The sequence below is a fragment of the Falco cherrug genome, chromosome 18 (genome assembly GCF_023634085.1).
Source record: "Falco cherrug isolate bFalChe1 chromosome 18, bFalChe1.pri, whole genome shotgun sequence".
Classification (NCBI taxonomy): Eukaryota; Metazoa; Chordata; class Aves; order Falconiformes; family Falconidae; genus Falco; species Falco cherrug.
In genome coordinates, this window is record NC_073714.1 from 7,273,454 (window position 1) to 7,293,142 (window position 19,689).

Below are 19,689 nucleotides of genomic sequence, written 5' to 3' on the forward strand. Positions count from 1 at the left end.
GGCTTTGCACTGAGACCTGGAGAGTCCCCCAGACCAGATGAAACTGGGATTTTCCCAGCCATAAACCACCCCTGCATCATTTAACCCCTGCAAAAGGAACGAGCTGAGCAATGCCTCCCTGGGAAATCTTTTATTTTCAACTCCATCGCTAACAGCCCCATTCCCAATAACAAGACCCCAGCGTTTCCAACACAATACATACAAATGAAAAGCAAGGGGCGGACACAATAAATACGTATAAATTAGGGTGGCTCGGGCCCACGGGGCCTAGAGCTGCTATTTCACTTGAAATAGGTGGGCAGGACAAGGGTCCTGGTGGGAGGGGTTGTACTCGGTACATACAGCTTGAAAACCGGTGACTGCCGGTTGGGTTGGGTGTGGGGCTCCTCAGTGCCTGATCAGCTTGTAGGTGGCAATGTTGACCTGGTCGGGCTGGTTGGTGATGCCAACCGGCTGGTGGGGCTGCAGGGATGTGCAGATGAACCAGCCAGGGAAGGCGGCTGACTCGAAGCGCGTTGTCTTCTCTGGCAGGCTGTCCACACGGTAGAAGATGAAGCGGGTCAGCTCCACGCTCTCGATGTCCCTTTTGATGTCGGCTTCCTACAACCCGGGGGTGAAACAGGGTTCAGGGTGCGATGGAGCCCTCAACCCCATAGGGGATGGAGCAAGTGGGGCCCCCACTCACCTCCAGCTGCAGCATGGGCTCAGCACCACTCATCACGCATGAGAGGTAGAGTTGGTAGCCCTTGATGCCCAATGCCACCGGCATCTGCCAGGTCCCTGGGCCACCCTGTGATAACTGGGGACGGTACAGAGCGATGTTGAGCTTCACTGCAGAGAGAAGGGATGGGTTAACGGGTAGTCCTTGGGCTGTAGGGTGGCTCCTGGGTGGTCCCAGGGTTGGGGATGGGGACGTTGGGTCAGGACCATATCCTCTCACCTTTCCGCCCGGCGGAGGGTCCCTGCAGGTGCAGGGCCACCAGCTGGGTGGGTGACTCCAGCACGAAGCACTTCTGGTCGATGTCAAAAATGTCGAAGGACTGGGAGCGGGTGTAGCGGTAGACAGGTGCCCCAGCATAGCTGCTCTTGATCTGCTGGAAGGAGACGGGCTCTGTGGAGAGGGGGGTGGTCAGGAAGATGCCAGTGCTCTCCAGTCCAAGAGCATCCCTCGGCTGGGGTGATACCCCTGACACCATTCCCCCATACCAAAAATATCATCCAGGAAGGCCCCAAGGTCACTGTCGGCAAAGTCCTTGTGCATTGGCTGCTTCAGGAGCTTGGTCACGGCCACCACAAGGACGGCAGCCTGGCGAAAGGTCTTAGCAGGTTGTGCCTTGGTCACCATCACCTGGATGTCCACTCCGGGTGATGTTGCCTCCAAGTCCAGGCGGGATTTCTGGGGAGGAAAGGGGATGTGGGGTGAGGGCCCAGCTTCCCCATCGCAGGGGTCTCACCGTTCCCACCACTCCAGTGTTACCTTCTGTGGGCAGAGGCCGTTGGGGCCATAAAATGTCTCCTCGTTCAGGCTGAAAGGCAAAGGGAGATGGTGAAGCCAGGGCCATCATGGCACCAGGATGGCATTGTGTCCCCACTGTCCCCTTTGGCATGGCCACACTTACCTGCTGCTCTCCAGCGTGTCCAAATCGGGCACGAACGCCATCTCCAGTGCTGACTGCAAAACCCTGGGCAGAGACCTGCTGGTACCTGTTGAGTGCCGCGGCACTTGGCTGCCTGCCTCCGCCTGTCCTGCCTGCAGTGTCGCTTGGGTGCTCTCTGAGCCCAGCCTTGGCGTGGTGCGTTTTCAAGAGCCTCTGGAAGGAAATGCCGTCAGGGCGGGATTTCCACCTTTCGCAATGCCTGGGATTGCCCAGTTCCTCTGGTGAGACTGGGAGGGCTGGGGGGCTGGCTTCCCCCACGCAGTGCTGTGGGGCTGAGTGAGGGGCTGGGTGTGGGGCAGAGCAGGGGCGATGCTCCAGGGTTGGCATGTGGGGCAGAGCAGGGGCGATGCTCCAGGGATGGTGTGGGGCAGAGCAGGGGCGATGCTCCAGGGTTGGCATGTGGGGCAGAGCAGGGGCGATGCTCCAGGGTTGGCATGTGGGGCAGAGCAGGGGGGGATGCTCCATGGTTGGCATGTGGGGCAGAGCAGGGGCGATGCTCCAGGGTTGGCATGTGGGGCAGAGCAGGGGCGATGCTCCAGGGATGGTGTGGGGCAGAGCAGGGGCGATGCTTCAGGGTTGGCATGTGGGGCAGAGCAGGGGCGATGCTCCAGGGTTGGCATGTGGGGCAGAGCAGGGGCGATGCTCCAGGGATGGTGTGGGGCAGAGCAGGGGCGATGCTTCAGGGTTGGCATGTGGGGCAGAGCAGGGGTGATGCTCCAGGGTTGGCATGTGGGGCAGAGCAGGGGCGATGCTCCAGGGTTGGCATGTGGGGCAGAGCAGGAGCGATGCTCCAGGGATGGTGTGGGGCAGAGCAGGGGCGATGCTCCAGGGTTGGCATGTGGGGCAGAGCAGGGGCGATGCTTCAGGGTTGGCATGTGGGGCAGAGCAGGGGCGATGCTCCAGGGTTGGCATGTGGGGCAGAGCAGGGGCGATGCTCCAGGGATGGTGTGGGGCAGAGCAGGGGTGATGCTTCAGGGTTGGCATGTGGGGCAGAGCAGGGGGGATGTCTGGGGTCAAGGTGTGGGGCTGGTGCTTGTGTGCTGGCCCTTGGCGGCCAGGCTGACCCAGCAGGGACTGTACCAGCCCCATCCCACGGGGGCCACGATGATGTCCACCCTCGTCATACTGGGGACCGCGGCTGCCCCAGAAGGGCCAGTGGTGCAAGCGCTGCCATTCCACAATTTCCCCACAGCTTCATCCTGCACTGGCAGGGCTCTGCCACACCTCCTGTCCCTACCACCCCAGTATCAGATGGCACAGGACCCTGCTGTCCCCTTGGTCCCTTGTGCCGACCCATGCCACTCTGGGGACGTGGCTTTTGGGGACGCCATGCCCTTGAGGCCATTCCTTGTCACCGTGCTGCCGTACACCCCACTCTGCAGGACGCATCCTGCCAGGGTGCTGGCGGTTGCGCCATGCCGGCCGGGCCAGGGATGTGCATGGCTGGGCTTGTGTGGCCGTGGGCTGTTGAGGTGTTTTCCTGGTGCCCGTTTCACTTCCCGAAAGTGCTGCCCGGCTGCGTGGCTCCTCGGCGCAGGGCTGGCGTGGCTATGACTCAGCTGGCAGGAAATTGCCAGGAGCCCCTGAACCCCCGGGGCACCCCCCACCCGCCCAGCCCTGCCTGCGCCTGGCCGGCTCCCCGGTGCCCCGCGGGGCAAGGTCCACCACGCGGGGATGCCCTGGAAGGCCTGAAGTCCTCCATGCCACGGGGTCCTTCCCAGCACGGTGGGGCTCTGCAGGCTCTGGCGGGGGTCCCCGGGCCATAGTGGGGGTCCTCAGGCTACGGTGGGTGTCCCCAGGCCGTACCGGGGTCCCCGGGCAAACTGGGGGTCCCCGGGCCATACTGGGGGTTCCTGGGCCCATACTGGGAGTCCTCAGGTTATGGCGGGTGTCCCCAGGCCGTACCGGGGTCCCCGGGCAAAACTGGGGGTCCCCGGGCTGTGGCGGCAGTCCCTGGGCCGTACCGGGGTCACCGCCCCCAGCGCCGAGGCCCGGTGCGAGAGCGGCCCCGCCCCCGCCGCCCCCGGGCTTCCTCCTGGCCCGGCCCGCGGCGGCGCATGCGCACCGGGCGCGCTCGGGGGCGGGGCGGGGCGGGCGGTGACGCAGGAGCGGGCGGGGCGGCGGCCGGGGCCCGCTGTCAGAGCCGGGACAACGAGCGGGGCGCACGGACGTGCCGGTGGGTGCCGCGGGCGGGCCGGGCGGCGTGTCGGGGCCGGGCCGGGCCGGGCCGGCCCTGGCGGGGGGCGGGCCGGGCCGGGGCCGGCGGGCGCCGGGCGGCGGGCGCGGGGGACCGCGGCCGCTCCCCGGTGTCCTTGGCGCCGCCGCCCGGGCGCCTCGGGGCGGGGGGAAGAGGCGGGCCTGCCGCTAGACGGGCAGCCCGGAGCGGCCAATGGGACGGCGGCTCGGCGCTTCGCACCGCTCCTATAGGCGGCGGGGGCGCCAAGCCTGGGCGGCGGCGGCGGGCGCTGATTGGCGGGCCCGGGCCCGGCAGCGCGGGCCGCGCGCGGTGGCGGGGCGTCACGCGCCCCTTTCCCGCCTCTACGTGTTGCTTTCCCCCTCCCCCCCGCCCTGTGCTCGGGGTGCCCGGTCCCGCCCGGTGCGGGCGTCCCCACCTGCGGGGCCTCTCGGGGCGGCCTCGGGGTGCCGGCGCTGCCGGGGTCGGCGGTGCTGCCTCCCCAGAGGGGCAGCGGCGGCCCCGGCCCGGGGGCGCCCGGTGCTGGAGCGGCTCGGCCGCCAGCCGCGGCCCCGCGCCGGCCCAGCCGCTTGCTCTGGCGCTGCGTTTGTTGTGCTAAGGCAGACCCGAGCGCAGCTCCTCGGTACGTCGGGCAGGTGCCGGGGGTGCCGCCCGCCGGGGGCCGCATTTAGCACCTTAATCTGCTCAGTGCCGCTCCCAGCCGTTCACCGGTTGGAACGGTCCTGTTGTTTGATCTCTCGATGAAATCTGGGTTGTGATCCGACTGCGGCCACGAGGGCCCGGCCTGCACGCCCGGGCTTCCCCTGCTCAGTCCTGCTGCGGCTGTAGCTGTGTGTGCGGTCGCCAGCGGGCCCTGCGCCGGTAACCGGGCTCGCTTTCCTACGCCCTGGCTCCCGGCTGCGCCTTGCATTACCCGGGAAGCGCCCCTGCTCCGGGCTTCCCCTGCTCTGCCTCACGGCACGGGCTCCCGCGCCTGCAGCCAGCCAGCCCCTTCTGCCAGAGGCCCCTCTGGTTCAGCTGGTCCGGGTGATTCCCTGGCCGGAGCCCCCCGTTCTCCAGAGAGGTCACCGGGACGCTGCGAGCGGCGGTACGAAACCAGACACCGAAGCTGGAGGGGCCACCTACGTGCCTGTGTGCTGATGCCCAGTTCAGTCGACTCCCTAAAATATCTGTTTGTGTTTTGCTGCTTAACTCTGAGGAGGGTAAGCTGGGAAAACGTGTCGTGCTGCCGCGCTTGCTGTCCTGCGCCTGCCTGCCTTCTCTTGCCTGTTACGGGCCTGGTTTGCCTGCGGGCAGAATTGAGCAGGCAGGGCAGAAAGGGCAAGTGGGCTTCCTTTTTTCCCTTGGGTGAATCTGTATAACACCTTGGCTGAATTAGAGTGATCCCGGGTCTTCTTCAGGCTCTTTGGACCAAAACCTTATGTTTTGAAGCAGGAAGCGTAGCTGCTGCTGTGTCAGGTCGCCCGAACTAGATTCAGCAAGGCAAACCTGGCAGCCTGGCTGATGAAACGCCAGTCACAAAGGTGTGTTTTTTTTCTCTAGTCTGCCATGAAACTTCATTTTAATCTGGTGAACACACGGTAGCTGCTTCGACATTGGGCTGCTGCTTGTTAAACTGGTTGGGGTTATGGAAACTGGCCAGCTGGGTCACGTCCAGCCTCGGGTCCTGCCTCTGGCAGAAGTCGCTGGGTGGAAAGGGCAGCTGCAAGAAGAGCTGGCTCCAAGCGCCAGCGCTTCCCTTGAGGTGATCTTGCCTCAGTGCTTTCTCTTGAGCTGTGGCTGCTGGTTGCATGTGCGTAAGGAGGAGCGTGGTTAACCTCAGGCCTCCCTGTCCATGCAGGGCTGCACCTCACCAAGAGCTACAAAGTGGACGTTGCAGGGGGGGACCTCTGAGAAGGTCCCTTGCCAGCTCCGGGTTGCTTCTCTGGGTTCTCTGGGCAGGGGGAGAGCCTCTTTCTGGGTCTTTCAGCTGCATTGACCTTCTTGGGTCTGAACTTGTAAGGAGAAGCGATGAAGTGGTCTGTCGTGGAGCCCACATCCCAAGTGCTTTGTACCACTGTACCTCTGCTTTGCATAGACAGTTTCTTCCCCGCTTTATACTGATGCATATAATGCAAACCGGTGAGAAGAAAACCTCGGCCAAGCAGAGTGGTCACGGGGTGAGTAACGCAGCAAGAATCGAAGCCAAGACCTTCTACCTGGGTGAGAGAAAAAGCTTCTGTGCTGGGTCGACGTGATAGGAGTTGTCCTCTGTCTTGCGCAGACCTGGAGGAGCACGCCCTGCTAGATTTGATGAGCTGGATGTGACAGAAAACGTGACATTAAGATCCAGCTGGTAACAATTTTTTTCCAGTGCCTTTCTGGGCATAGTGCTTTAAAGTGCTTCTCTTCAAACTCGTATGATGTCCCTGCGAATGGGAAGTTGAAGGGCTAAAGTGTCCAGCTCCTGCTGAAATCTGAGAGGATTTTCTGGTTTAAAGCAAACAAAAAGAGGATTCTCAGACGAAGAATCAAAAAATCAAAAGAAGTCAAAGAATACTTCATGGATTCATTAGTGAAAAAGAAGTAGATGTTGCTGGCCAGGAGCTCAAGAGGGAAGCGCTGGGGGAACCTGATACCTTACACTTAATCCGGGCTGTGTTTCACCATCCAACATGCCTTATTTTGTACAAAGGTGCTGATATAAAAAGGTGCAGGTGGTTTTGACGTGCAGTGGCTTGTTTGAGACCGGTGTTGGATGCCCCAGCAAGCAAATCTGCTTTAACTGTCAGGGGAGATGACGGTGCCATGCCAGGAGCGATGGAGGAGGCAGACCTGGTTGTGCCGACTGTCTTGAGCAGAAACTGTTTCTCAGCTGTTGGGGACTTCACTGGGGTGGGGCGGGTGTGGATGGATTAATCTGTATTAAAAATTAATCCTAAACTCAGTTGCTCGTGCTCAGGGTTGACGGCGGGTGGAAGAGTGCGTGTGTCTCTGTTCTGTGCTCTCTTGCAATAATTTCTAAGCCACTTTTCCCTTCTGTCCCAACAGGAACTTGTGTGAGGCGACAGGACAAACATGCTTAACTTAAGGACTTGTGCAGCAAAGCTGAGGCCGTTGACGGCCTCGCAGACTGTAAAGACAATTTCCCAACACAGGCCGGCAGCACCCAGGACGTTTCAGCAGATCAGGTGCTACAGCGCACCGGTGGCTGCCGAGCCATTTTTGAGTGGGACTAGTTCAAACTATGTGGAGGAAATGTATTATGCTTGGCTGGAAAACCCCAAAAGTGTACATAAGGTAAGGAGCAACCTCGCCAGGAGATCACCCTCACATCTCTGTGTGTGTGTGTCTGAGCAGGGGGTTCGGGTAAGTGCACGCATCCCAAGGAGGACTGAATTCAGCTGGAGGGGCTGGATGGTTGTGGATGATCCTTTTGCCTGCTTTGGTGGAAAGAAACCTAAGCGATTCCTTGAGCAAGAGCCAAGAGGAGCTTCTCCGTTCAAGAGGGAACACCGAGGGCTTGTGGGACGTGGGCAGCATCCTGGATCACAAGCAGATACAAGGAGTGCCTTCTGCTGGGAATCCACCTTTAATGAGCTCCCAGTGCTTTTTTGGTTTTTTTGTTTTTTTTTTTTTTTTTGTCCAGCTCTGATGGCTCATCAGGAGAGTTTATTCTGGAGCAGAGGATGGGGTGGGGGGTGCAGGGAGGGTATTTTTCACACCTTGACTAGTTTCCTTTTTGCTTCAGGCGTGGGTGGTGTTACATGTCGGGGTAGACGGGCCGTAGCTAAGCTTGTGCTTTGAGCTTGTGTGTGTAAAGCCAGACGGGTGATCTGCAGCCTAGGGAGGGGACTGGGTCTGGAGGCCAGAGGAATTCCCACCAGCAGCTCCTGAACTTAAAACTGGGGAACCAGCCTGGCTGTGGGCAGTACTTGCAGAGGTCTGTCTTGATCGGAATTAGTGAAGCTCCCCCAGCGCGGTGGAGGGCAACTCTTCAATGTAGAGTCCCGCAGGTGAGGGCTCAGCTGGGAAGAGAATTTCTGAAAGCCATCTCTGTTTTTCCCCATTCCCAGTGTTTCACAAGGAAAATGTTCCAGTGACTAAGTCTCAACATTACCCAGGGGATTTTTAAGACAGTTTCATACATGTCCTGATGTAGAGCAGGCGTTTTCTTTGTGCAGCAGCACACGAGCAGCCTGCGAACCAGGACGCGATGGTTAAATGAGCAGTCAGGGGTGAGGAAGGAATCTCATGCCCCAATGCTTGCATCAGCGTTGAGTATGTTTTCAATGGCACCAACCCCGTGCACCCAAAACACGCAGCCTGTAGGGTGCTATAAAGGCTTTACCGTAGGATCAAAGCTGAAATTTTCACAAACAAGGATGTCTTGATGCTTCTTTCAAGGCAAACAGGTAGCTGAGCCAAGCAATACAGACTCAGAAGACATGAAGTATGTTTGTTTGGGTTGTGCCCTTTGCCAAACAGTGACATGAAAGCTACCCAAGCACGTGCACATGGTGCAACGCAGTCCTTCAGAGGCAGGATATTGAGTTAAAAGCCATGAATCTAAATGACGTAGTCTAATTTAAAAATGAGTGAGGGTTACACCACGCTTCTCCCACTGACGGGCACAGTTGTGTCTCTGGCAAAGAGTCTTTGTGGTTTGATACTGGCTGTTTGATCTTACAGCCCCTGCTCAGTCTTGAATGATGCTCTGAGTGGATGTGAGAGTAAACATCAGGACTCACCAGGGCAGCTGGCAGGGAACCGTGGCTGGGTGCTGAGGCTGGACCTCTGGATCTCTTCTGGTCTTGTCTCCTCTTTAATGTAGCTCCTGTAGCTTTGTCAGCTTGTCTATAGGTAGGCAGTGCATGCGGTGCTGCGTGGGAGTCCTTGTGCATGCTCGGCTGAAGAAATAGGAGAATTTAGGTTGGAAGGAGCCTTGGGGCCTCTACCCCAGCATGGCTGTCTTGGAGGTGGCATCTGGCTTCATGGCTAGAGCAGGTCACCTGGGGGCCTTGTGCAGCCAAGTTCTGAGCCCCCACAAGGGTGGACCTCCCACCACATTTCCAGGCCCCCAGTCCCGTGTTTGTGGTGAAGTGTGTATTAGTCACTCCTGGAAATCGGTGTCCCTGGAAGTATTTTTAAGTGCTCAGAGAGCAGTGCAGGAGCTGACAAGATTTTTGCCTCCGCTGCAGCTGGAAATGGTTTGTGACAGCAGGAAAATCGGTGTCACGTGAAAATGAAATGTCAATGAAAATGAAATGGGGTCGTATCATTGCCAGGAAGCGAACCTGACACTGACAATATAAAACCCAAGTCTTACGGACTGCTTTTTGAACAAAATGAAGCTGGCACCCTGCTTGGCAGAAAGGGCGTTGGGCCAGGGAGATTGGACTAGGTGATCTTGGAAAGTCCCTTCGAGCCCAAACCATTCTGTGATCCTGTGAAATCCAGCTCCCGGTCCCACAGCTTCTGGTGGGGTTAATACCTGAGCTGGCTCGGACTTTGCTGTTGCTCCCTGATGTACTTGGCCCTCATGCGTGACTCATCGCTCCTGGGTGGATCCCACCTCGTTCCAGTGACCCCTTCACCAAGATCCCTTCCCAGCTCCTAGCTTCGCCCCTTTCTCCTCTGCACTTTTTCCTGGCTCACCCTGTCCCCGCTGGGACGCTGAGCCGCCCTGGTGGGATCGGTGCTGCAGCTGTGCCTGGTCTCGGCCCGTGAGCAGTCCCCGCCGGCCTGCGTCCCATCTGGCGTGACGCTGAAGCAGCAGTGGAGCGCGTCACCCCTGTCACTGATAAAGCGTTGGCTTCCGTCCCGTCAGATGTAGGGTCAGATCCAAGGGTGGAGTTCACCGAAAAGCTGGGCTGTCACACGGGCCTGGCTGCCGCTTGCCTGTTCCGTGCACAGAGAGGGAGCGGCTGCTCCTCGCCCTCGTTCTGCTGATGGGGGTGAGACCTTCAGCCAGGGAAGAGCTGGAGTGTCTTTGCTGTTGTCACCAAAAACCTGAGACCTCCAGCCAGCATGAGTGTCCCAGCTGAGCAAAATGAATTCCCTTCCTGCATGCAGATGCTGGTGTTTAAAACTGCAGAATATACTTCAGTGCTTGTTTAGAGTAGGGAAGATTTAAAAAACCAAACCAAACCAAACCCCGCTATTTTAGGTTTGGGTTTTTTTTCTGCATGCAGTCCTTCAGCTGAACTCCAGTTTCTGAGTCTGGTGGGCAGAGCTGGGGAAGGAGGAGGTGAGGGTGCGGGGGCCAGTGCCAGTGGGCTGCCAGAGGGTCGGTGCTGCTCGTTCCTGGGACTGCTTCCCGGGGCAGCGGGGATGCCGCCCTCCTGCCCCCACGCTGCCAACTCAGGTGTGGGGCTGGCTGCTAGCGACGCTTGGCACAGCCCACGCCGTCTCCTCAGGACCCCAAGTAACTTGCTTGCTTCAGGGTAGATGGCTGGAGAGCTTTGACTGCAGATAGGTGATACCTGCAGTCAGACCTCCGTGACGAGTTTAGCCTTCCTACAGGGCAGCCCCAGTGTGTAGGATGAACTTGGTAAAGGGCGACAGCTCTCCCCTTAGGTATGTACATCGAATGGTCTTTAACGTGGACTTCTTAGTACACCGCTGTTTTGATTTTTATATTGAAAGTGGCTGTATGACCGTAACGTGTGTAGACCGTGCTGTGTAACCCCGCCACGACTGCAGGAGCCTGCAGTCTTCAGCGAGGCCAGACCCCCATGCCCGGCCATGGGAGGTGCCTTCCCTGCGTCCTCCGCAGCCGTGCTGGCAGGCAGGGTCCAAGCCTGGATCTGGTAGGAGTGTTGCCTGAGAGTCTGAAACATTTGGGTTTTGTTACCCATCTTCGAAAGCAAGCGCCTCAGAGAACCGAAGGTCCTTGTTGGTGTTGATAAGGGACAAGACGATGTGCAGAGCACGAACTGATCGATCGCTGCTTGACCACCTATGCTCGGCAAGGGCTACCTGCTGTAAATTTGGTTTGAGCTCCTCCTCTTCCACCTCTAAGCTCTGAATGTTCCTCCTCTTCTCGCTGGTAAAGCAGGAGGTGCTGCCTGGCTTGCTGACCGTGCAGAGTGGGTCTGGTTGATGCTTTCCATGCCCTGGAGTCAGCATCAGGAGAAGGAGCAGGGGTGCAGCCTGGGCTCTAGGCAGGGGCTGTGTCTCCCCTGCGCATCTCAGCCTGCTGCACCCCCAGCCCACCGAGGTGGCTTGCAGTGGATGGAAGATGTCGCCCTCCTCTGCCTGCCCGACCTCCGAGCTGGCTTTGTGGCGGAGGCTGGGACATCTGAGCCTGTGCCCTTCTCCGAGAACAGAGTCTGATAAATGAAGTGAAAGGTGCTGGTTTCTCCTGGAGAGCTGCTCTGGGGCTGTTCTCAGCAGAGAAGCCTGGGGTGAGCTCCGCTGGCAGAGCCAAGCTCAGAATCCCTCTGAGCTATCCAGGCTTTGCTGGGGCAGCTGGCTCTCCTGCCCGGCTTTGCCGGCGCAGGAGCAGCGGCACAGAAGAGCGCTGGGAAAGCTGCTCCGGGCTGATGCCTCGTGCCGTGGCTGTGGTGGGATGTGGCCGCGGGACGGTCACAGCAGGGACCTGGGGTTGGTGGTATTCAGCGTGCTGAGACCTGGGAGCTGCCTGTAGGCTTGGGCGCTGGGGAGGTGCTGGCTTTGGTGAAGTGGTAACAATGAGGTGCTCAAAAATCTGAGCTTGGAGCTGGAGGAGTTCTTGCAGGGCTGCCATGGGCAGAGAGGGAATAACGTGCTGGATTAAGGCAAAGATCTCCTTCTCGTGATACAGCAGGATGGTGCTGATGGGGCTGTTCAGCCTCTCCCACGGGATACGTGAGCTCCAGAGGCACCGCCATGGGTCACCAGAAACCCCTGGGACGGCCCTTGAATACTCTTGAATTCAGAACTGCATCAGCAGCTTGAAAGCTGACATTTTTATAGCGCTTACCAGGGCCACAGCCTTCACTGGGGGCAAAGCCTGCAGCCAGGTAGCCTGGGAACTTCTGTAATTACGTTGGGCAGTAAAGCATTTAGCGAAAGTGCCTGAGCTGACTGAGCCGGCGCCGCACCTTGTTTGGAGAGCTTCAAATGAACTTTTTCTTTCAAAACAGAAGCAAACTGCATCTCCAAGAGGTTAATGCTAGTAAATGTCAGCAGGGAGGAGGTCATAAAGGCAACACCTCTGCCTCCTGGCTCTGTCCCCAGCGCTGCTGTCGGCCCCTCCTGGGGCTAGCAGGTGCTCCCTTTCTCTTGCCTGTCTTTATCTTCCAGTTTGTTAAACAACCTTGAACCACCGAGCAAAGCAGCTAGCCTGATTCCTCCCCATCTGAAGGGCACCGAGCCTGTCGCCAGGGCGCTCGTCCTTCTTGCTGGCAGGCTTCTGGGGCAGCCCTGAGCTCTGAGGCTGAGGGAGGGACTTGGGCTGCTCCCACCAGTGGCCAGCAGTAAAGATTGTACAAAAAGCAGCTCTCCCTCTTTTCCTGTCGAAATTTCCTTTAGCAGACAGCGATCAGAATGAGGTTGGGTGTTTTCTGATTTTGCTTCTTGGTTTGTGGGTTGTTTTTTTTTCTTCCTTTGGGGAAGCTGTTGTTTATCAGTTATTGTGCCAAATTGTTCCACGTTTTATTTATGCTCCTCCAGCGTGACCCGTTTCTAAATTTACTCACCTTGCACAGCCGTGTCATGGGGCGTCTGGGTAGGTCCAGGCTGTAAATAGCTTCCTGGGGCATGTGATGGGTGCTGCAGCTGGAGGAGCTCCAGCAAAAGGGGAGAGCGGGTGTTCCTTTGGCGAAGATCAGGTTCTCAGTCCCCTCCACCCTGCTACCAGGGTGCAAAGCTGCTTTTTTTGCCCCAAAGCACCACTAGAGCTGCTCTCGCGGCTCTTTTTGACTTGGTTGAAATGTGCTGGGGTTGGCTGGGCAGCACTGTGCCTGGCGCTGCGTTGCTGAGGTTGGGTTGGGTGCTCCCCGCAGGCACAAGGTTTGAGGGTGCGCAGGGAACTAACTGAGTGCTGGGCTCTTGCTCCCAGTCAGTGGAGAGACCCTCGGGCTGAAACCAGCGCACAGATCTGATGGGCTTTGCTGTAGCTGGCACCTCGGTACGTGTGGGCACGCAGATGCGGCTCCACCTTGGCCCTGTCCTTTGCTGTCGGTCAGTAGCGTGTAGGAAGCAGGCAGGGGTGACAGTGTGATGGAGGCCCTGGCCTGGACCTTGCTGTGCTGGTCTCTCCCCTGCCCCAGGTCCGTTGCTGCCTCTCCAAGTAGATGGATTGCCTTGAGTTTGGCCTGGGACATTTGTGAGCTCTTCAGGCAGGGCTGGGTAAATCCCACAAAGTTACATCAAGTCTGTTGAGGGCTTTTTAGGGAGTTTTTGCTTTGTTGTCTTAACACCTGGAAATACACATCTGCAGAGGGGAACAGCAGCAGAGGTGATGCCTGCCTCGCTAAGGGCACAGGAGAGCTGGCATGGGAGTATCCACATAGTGCTGGCATTGGCATTGCTGAAAGGGTGGGGGGAAAGTTGAAGAGGGGACAGAAAAAGAAAAAAGCCATTGCTGGCTGAGGGCTGTACAGCACCGCTTGTGCGGGGACTTGGGTCTCAAGCCATTTAGACAAAGGCAAAGAGGAAGAGGTACATTTGACTACAAGGCAAAAATTTTTTTTCAGAAAATATCGGGGGTATTCAGAGGGCAGTCTCCTGCCCTGTAGAAAAGGGAAGAAGAGCCTGAAGACCAGGCTGGGGCTCGTTGCTCACAGTAGTGATTTTGAGAGCCAAGCTAGGGGTGTCACCCATGTCCTGTCCTGAGCTGTGCTGCTCAGGGGCCTGGGGCGGGGGCTCTGGGGACAGTCTCATCCTAAAAGAAACAATCCAGATGGATGAGAAGTAAGATAATGATGTAACTGGAATAGTGGGAGAGCTTTAGGGCTCTCCTGTCCCAGGCAGGTGGGTGTCTTTGGCAGCAGCTATATGGTGCTGGGGCAAGGGGGAGGAGGCAGCTCTGCCCCCCAGGAATTGTGCTCCCTGCTTTGGCAATACTGCTGAGACCCCAGTAACCTTGAGTGAGGATGTGTTTGAGTCACAGGTAATGACCCTCTTGCCTCTCTTCTTTCCCTTTTCCTAGTCATGGGACATCTTCTTTCGCAACGCCAATGCTGGAGCTGCTCCAGGCACTGCTTACCAAAGCCCCCCTCCACTGAGTACCAGCCTTTCCGTGCTGTCCCAAGCGCAGTTCCTGGGTCAAGCACAGCCCAACGTAGATAAACTGGTGGAGGACCATCTCGCAGTGCAATCTCTCATCAGAGCTTATCAGGTAAAGAGACTGACTTTGCGCGGAGGAGGAGCATGTCCTCTGTAGAGGGGCGTGCAGTGGCTGCAGTGGGCTGGGGTTAGTGTGGCTGATGCATGTGTTTTGCATGAAGAGCATGCAGGATGCGTGCTGCGCTGCCTGGTTTTTAATAGGAGCTGCTGATCTGTTGGGGCAGAAGCTCAGCTGTTGCTTTGCTGAACAATAGGAAGATTAAAGCTATTGTCACCCAAACAGAGCCATTACAGTGGCAGGGAGGGGGTGGTCCTCTCCTCACAGGGTGATTTGCTGGCCTCCGGAATGATGCCTCTGTGCTGTGGGCTCCTGCCATGCTCAACAGTGGCGCGGGACACACATCCTGCTTGCCCCATGTTGCTGCGAGAACTTCTGAGGTCCTAAGATAAAAGTTCAGAAAATGTTTCCTTGTGATTTGTGGCATGGAAGAGGGCTGTGGTGCCACTGGGCCTTTCAGGAGAAACAAGTTTTGAGCAGGAAGGAAACACCCTCTGGCTAGGGGATGGCCAGCCAATTTTAACTAAAGAGAACACCTGTCAAATACATTTGGTTGCACCCTGGTTTGTCAAGCGTGGGGGCTCTAATTTGGGCTGCCGTGTGAAGTTTTAACAAACCCAGATGCTGTGGAGGTGTGACCGTGGTCTTCTCACCCATTCCGGTGAAAAAGCACCCGCTGCAGGTTGTGTTCCTGCTCAGGTACAGGGAAAATTCAACAGTCTGCTGCTGAACAACAGCATGAATTCAACAAATTGCTGCAGTTAAGGCAAAAACCGCAGCACTGCACAAGTCCAAAGGCCTGCCCAGCCTTGGCCTTGCTCTCTGGCTTGAAGAAGGTGCCCCTGCCCTGCCCGCCTTCACAGCTGAGGTGCCGACACCAATGCTGGGGCACTGCCATGCTTTTCTGTAAGAAGGGGAAGCTGGGACCTGTTTGTGAGGACCTGCTTCTTTCCTCGTGGCTGATTTCATGGGAGGTGACCGCCCTGCCGCTCTCCAGTCTGGGCGGATCCTGGTGAGCTGTTTCTAAAGGCCGTGCAGCTCTCGCTGCTGGAACAAGCGGGCAGATACCGAGTTCAAACTGGTGTGGTTGGAGGCAGCAGCTCCAAGTCAGCGGTTTGAACAAAAGATCTGTAACCTCTTCTGCATTCCCATCACTTCTTCCGTCTCCAAATGACACCACTGGGAGGTGGTCGCTCTTGGATGTGTTTTTCTAAGCTGTCTGCAGTGAGAAGTTCACCTCCCTTCCTACCCCGGTGTCACCAAAGGGCTGTGGCTGCAGTGGGGTGTCCAGGCGGGGAAGTTCAGTGCAGTGTATGGAGGTACAGAAGAGTGGGAAGGCAGGAGGAAGTCCTGCCTGTGTGGGTAAACTGCTTAAACCACCAGGCAATTAATTTCTTAATTGGATCGAGCTGGATTGTCCCTGTAATCATAGGTGAGCGGTGACCGACCCACTGCAGCGTCAGCAGTGGCTTCTTAATTGTAGCTGTGGTTGCATGTCCAAGTCATTGTTTCTTGTAGAATGGTGTGTGTTGGAAGGGACCTTAAAGATCATCTAGTTCCAACCCCACTACCGTGGGCAGGGACCCCTCCCACCAGCCCAGGCTGCCCCCAGCCCCGTCCAGCCTGGCCCTGGGCACTGCCAGTGATGGGGCACCCACAGCTGCTCTGGGCAGCCCATGCCAGTGCCTCACCGCCCTCACAGTAAAGAATTTCTTCCTAATACCTAAGCTAAATCTGCCCTCTTTCAGTTTAAAACCATTACCCCTCATCCTATCACTATACTCCCTGATGAAGTACCGCTCCACATCTTTGCTGAAGCCCCCTTTAGGCACTGGAAGCTGCTTTAAAGTCTCCCTGGAGCCTTCTCTTCTCTAGGCCAAGCAATCCCAACTCTCCCAGGCTGTCCTTTTAAGAGGTGCTCCAGCCCCCTGATCATCTTCATGGCCTCCTCTGGACTCATTCCAACAGGGCCGTGTCCTTCTGGTGTTGGGGGTCCCCGAGCTGGAGGCAGCACTGCAGAATGGAGTCTGCGGTCTCCCCAGAATGGAGCAGAGGGGAGAGTCACTGCCCTCAACCTGCTGGTCGCACTTCTTTGGCCACAGCCCAGGACATGCTTGGCTTTCTGGGCTGTGAGCACATGTTGCTGGCTTGCAGTCAGTTTTTCATCCACCAGTACCCCTAAGTCCTCTCCACAGGGCTCAATCCAGTTGTCCCCCAGCCTGTATCTGACTGGGATTGCTCCAACCCAGGTGCAGAACCTTGCACTTGGCCTTGTTGAACTTCATGAGGTTTACACAGACCCACCTTTCTAGCCCGTCCAGGTCCCTCTGGATGGTATCCCTTCCCTCTTAAATATCCACACACACACACACACACACATATATATGTTTATATATTTATATATAATATATATAAATATTAACATCCTTAAACATCTCTTGGCTCTTGTTCACTCCTTTGTCTCCAAGGGCACTTTCCCAAGGGATCCATGCACTAGCACCCTAATTAGCCAAAAGAAGTTTGCCTGTCTGAAGTTTAGGGTCCTGACTCCACTTGTTACCCGTCCTTTACCCCTCAAGACTGAGAATTCCATCAGGATGTGGTTGTGGCCACCCAGGCTGCCTCCAATCCTGACTTCTCCCATAAGTTCTCCTGCATTAGGGAGCAACAGGTCCAGCAGTGCCTCTCCTCTGGTCGGGCTCTCCATCGTCTCTACTAGGAAGTTGTCCTCAACGTGCTCCAGTAGTTTCCCGGGCTGCTTGCAGTCTGCTGCGCCTCTTTTCTAGCAGATATCTGGGTGGTTGAAGTCCCCGGTCACGATCAGAGCCTACGAGCGTGATGCTTCCTGCAGAGATCTGCTGTGGTCTTTTTTTTTTTGCATTGGGCTTCTTGTTTCGGCTTGTGTTGCATGTGGAGAATAACGAGCAGCATGGCTCCTATGGGGGAAGAGGCCATCTCCTTGCTCCCACACCCATTTGAGCTTTTGCTGTGTACCTGCAAACTGCTGAGTTGACCTCAAAGCTACCGGTCACCCTCAGATCAAAGCTGTTTGCTGGACAAAGTGTCCTCCTGGTCCCGGTGAGAGCATCCTGGCTATGGGGATCAGGCTGGTGAGCTTGCGTCCTGCCAGCTGCTAAGTGATGGGCTAGCCCCAGCGCTTTGTTGCCAGATGGACAAGCAAATAGTTCCCAGACAAAGCTGGTCCAGAAGAAGAGCTTTCCACACAACCACCGGTGTGCAGGGGCACGCTGTCATCAGGCCCTGCAGAGAGCATGTGGGGTTCGGGGCTTTCTTAGTTTGCTGTGACGTCTATGGCTGATTCCAGGCTCTGGCTGGTGAAGCCACAAAAATTCTTTCCTGAAGTACCCTTGAGATACTCAGAATAGGAATGCTTTTCTGGTAAATAAGGTCAGTTCAGCATGTCTGATTTGTACAAGGGGTTTAGTAATCCCCATGGATGCAAGTGCTTTTTCTAATGACCGGGAGGATCATTGTCACAGTGCAAAGAGGGCACCGCACCCTGCACCATGGCAGCAGTGTTTCCTGCCCCACTCCCAGCGTAGCTGAGCCTGAAGCTTCAAGAAAGAGCAGGAGCTGTCAAGAAATAAAACTGTGGATTGCCCATGTGTGGTGCTGGCCACTGAGGTGAATTCAGTTTGCCCAGCAAGATGTGCTGGGGTCTGTCTGTGGGCACCTTCTCCTGTGAGGGCGAGAAGCAGAACTCCTCTCATTGTTCTCTGGCTTCTGATGTGGATTCAAACCCAGTGTGGTGACTCCTGACCTGACTGGCGCCACTGGGAGCCACCAGGGCTCTTGGTGCCAAAGCTCTTTGGTGTTTCTGCACCTGCCTCTTCCCAGAAGAGGGCTCCCAGTCCTGCTGTAGGCTCCTCTCTCCAAAATGCTGACCTTTAGTAGCACCGACAGGCAGATGTTCCTCAGACACGTTCCTCTGCCTTTTCGGGAGCTACTGCTGGTGGTGATGCTTGTTTTCTCTGCCGTGTTGGCAGAATCTGCCAAAATCTGGAAGATTGCCTCTTCGTTTCTGTGATGCTTAGGAAGAAACCATTGGTGTGGAGTTACTGCACCTGTAGAGAGCAGGTGCTGGGGTTGGACACTGGGAAAGCGGTGGGGGACCCTCAGACCTCAGTTCTGGAAGGTCTCTGCTGTGGAGGAGATCGCTGTCCCTCTGCCTGCCCCGCTGAAGTCTGGCTTCAGGCGGAGGAGAGCGGTCGCAGCAGCTGGAGACACTCACACCTACTTGCTGTAGCTGAAAGTAGAAATCGGGGTGGCTCTGCAGAAAATGTAAAGAGGGAGATTGCATGCTTTTTTTTTTTTAAGGAACGTCTTTTCAATTAACTTAATGACTAATCTGTGTTGTTGCTTCCAGGTCAGGGGTCATCACATTGCAAAGCTTGATCCTCTCGGCATTAGTTGTGTAAATTTTGATGATGCGCCAGTAACTGTTTCTCCAAACGTCGGTGAGAATTACTCTGCAAATTAATTATAATGTAATTTAACTTTTTTACCCCTCCCCTCTTTTGTTTTTCTCCCTTTCCCCTCTCCCTCTTGGTACCTGTTCTCCTTTCCGTTCCTGGCCCATTTCATAGATTCGAGGGCATCATGTAGCACAACTCGACCCACTGGGCATCTTGGATGCAGATCTGGACTCCTCCCTTCCAGCTGACCTTATCACATCCACAGACAAACTGGGTGAGGGCTTTGAGAGCAGTTAGTGCTGCATTGCTTGAGCTCCTCTCTCTTTCACAGCTTTGTACGTAGATCGCTTCACCCGTAAGGGGGGAAAGGTCTTAAGTTTCCTTAGTAATGATCACTCTAAATTTAGAGCCGGCGGGGCGCCGAATTAATGATGTCACTGAACTCACTCATCCAGGGGTGGAAGCAATTGCATCTTCTGGAAATGTGAGGCAGAGAGGTTTTGTGTTGGTAAGAGCTGGAGGTCTGTTCCCTCAGCTCCTCTTGCTGCTCTTGGGGGCCCCGGGAGCTGGGGGGAATGGGCTAGCTTTGTCTCTGCAGGGCTGAGAAGTGCCTCTTGGTGTGCCCCTGCAACGATGCTCGGCCCTCCTTTGCTCCCAGCTTGCCACAGCATTTGTAAATCCCTTAATTGCCCCCTTTTTCCAAGACTGAGCTATGAGTCCCTGCCAGTGATCATAACAAGGAAGCTTTGGGATGCATTCCCGTCCAAGTAGGGAAGCGGAAATCCCAATGCCTTCGAGCGAAAGATGCATGAGTGTTGCACAGAAGTGTGTGTGGCGCCTAGGACTTGAAATCCTAGTCTGAAAGTGCTTAAACTCAGCACCTGTCAACATGCTTTAGATTTGATCTCTATAGTATGCTGCCATTCTTCTAGCTAGAATGAGGTTGTGGCGCTGAGCTCTTTCACCTTGCTGGTGCTTTCCAAGGGTCATTACCCTGGCACTGTGAGTGCTCGAGAGGCATGCTTCTAACTTAGAGCAGCAGTGATGATTACTAACCTCGCACAACTGAAACAGCCGATCAGAGCGTAC

General features: G+C 56.5%; 2 protein-coding genes across 9 annotated transcripts in view; one reads left to right on the forward strand and one right to left on the reverse strand.

The window, feature by feature from the left end:
• Positions 1-122: 122 nt before the first annotated feature.
• On the reverse strand, positions 123-1,812 carry LOC102050776 (interleukin-1 receptor antagonist protein). Its single transcript, XM_005433412.4, has 6 exons — positions 1,620-1,812; positions 1,478-1,526; positions 1,207-1,396; positions 941-1,111; positions 686-831; positions 123-600 (listed from the first exon to the last, which is right to left on the reverse strand). The coding sequence occupies exons 1-6, from the start codon at positions 1,658-1,660 to the stop codon at positions 388-390; spliced, it is 810 nt and encodes a 269-aa protein (XP_005433469.1). The 5' UTR covers positions 1,661-1,812; the 3' UTR covers positions 123-387.
• A 48-nt stretch (positions 1,813-1,860) lies between these two features.
• The window catches only part of LOC102050142 (2-oxoglutarate dehydrogenase complex component E1), a 36,410-nt gene continuing 18,581 nt past the window's right edge, over positions 1,861-19,689 (forward strand). For 2 of the 8 annotated variants that reach the window (XM_055695994.1, XM_055695996.1), the window contains exons 1-4: positions 3,729-3,834; positions 6,883-7,131; positions 13,970-14,158; positions 18,552-18,642. In XM_055695994.1, coding sequence (XP_055551969.1) covers positions 6,910-7,131; positions 13,970-14,158; positions 18,552-18,642 — 502 coding nt within the window. In that variant the 5' untranslated portion in view covers positions 3,729-3,834; positions 6,883-6,909. Of the gene's footprint in view, positions 1,880-3,728; positions 3,835-6,882; positions 7,132-13,969; positions 14,159-18,551; positions 18,673-18,771; positions 18,875-19,689 lie in introns of those variants that run through there. The other 6 variants (XM_055695991.1, XM_055695995.1, XM_055695993.1 and 3 more) reach the window with 5 other exon arrangements.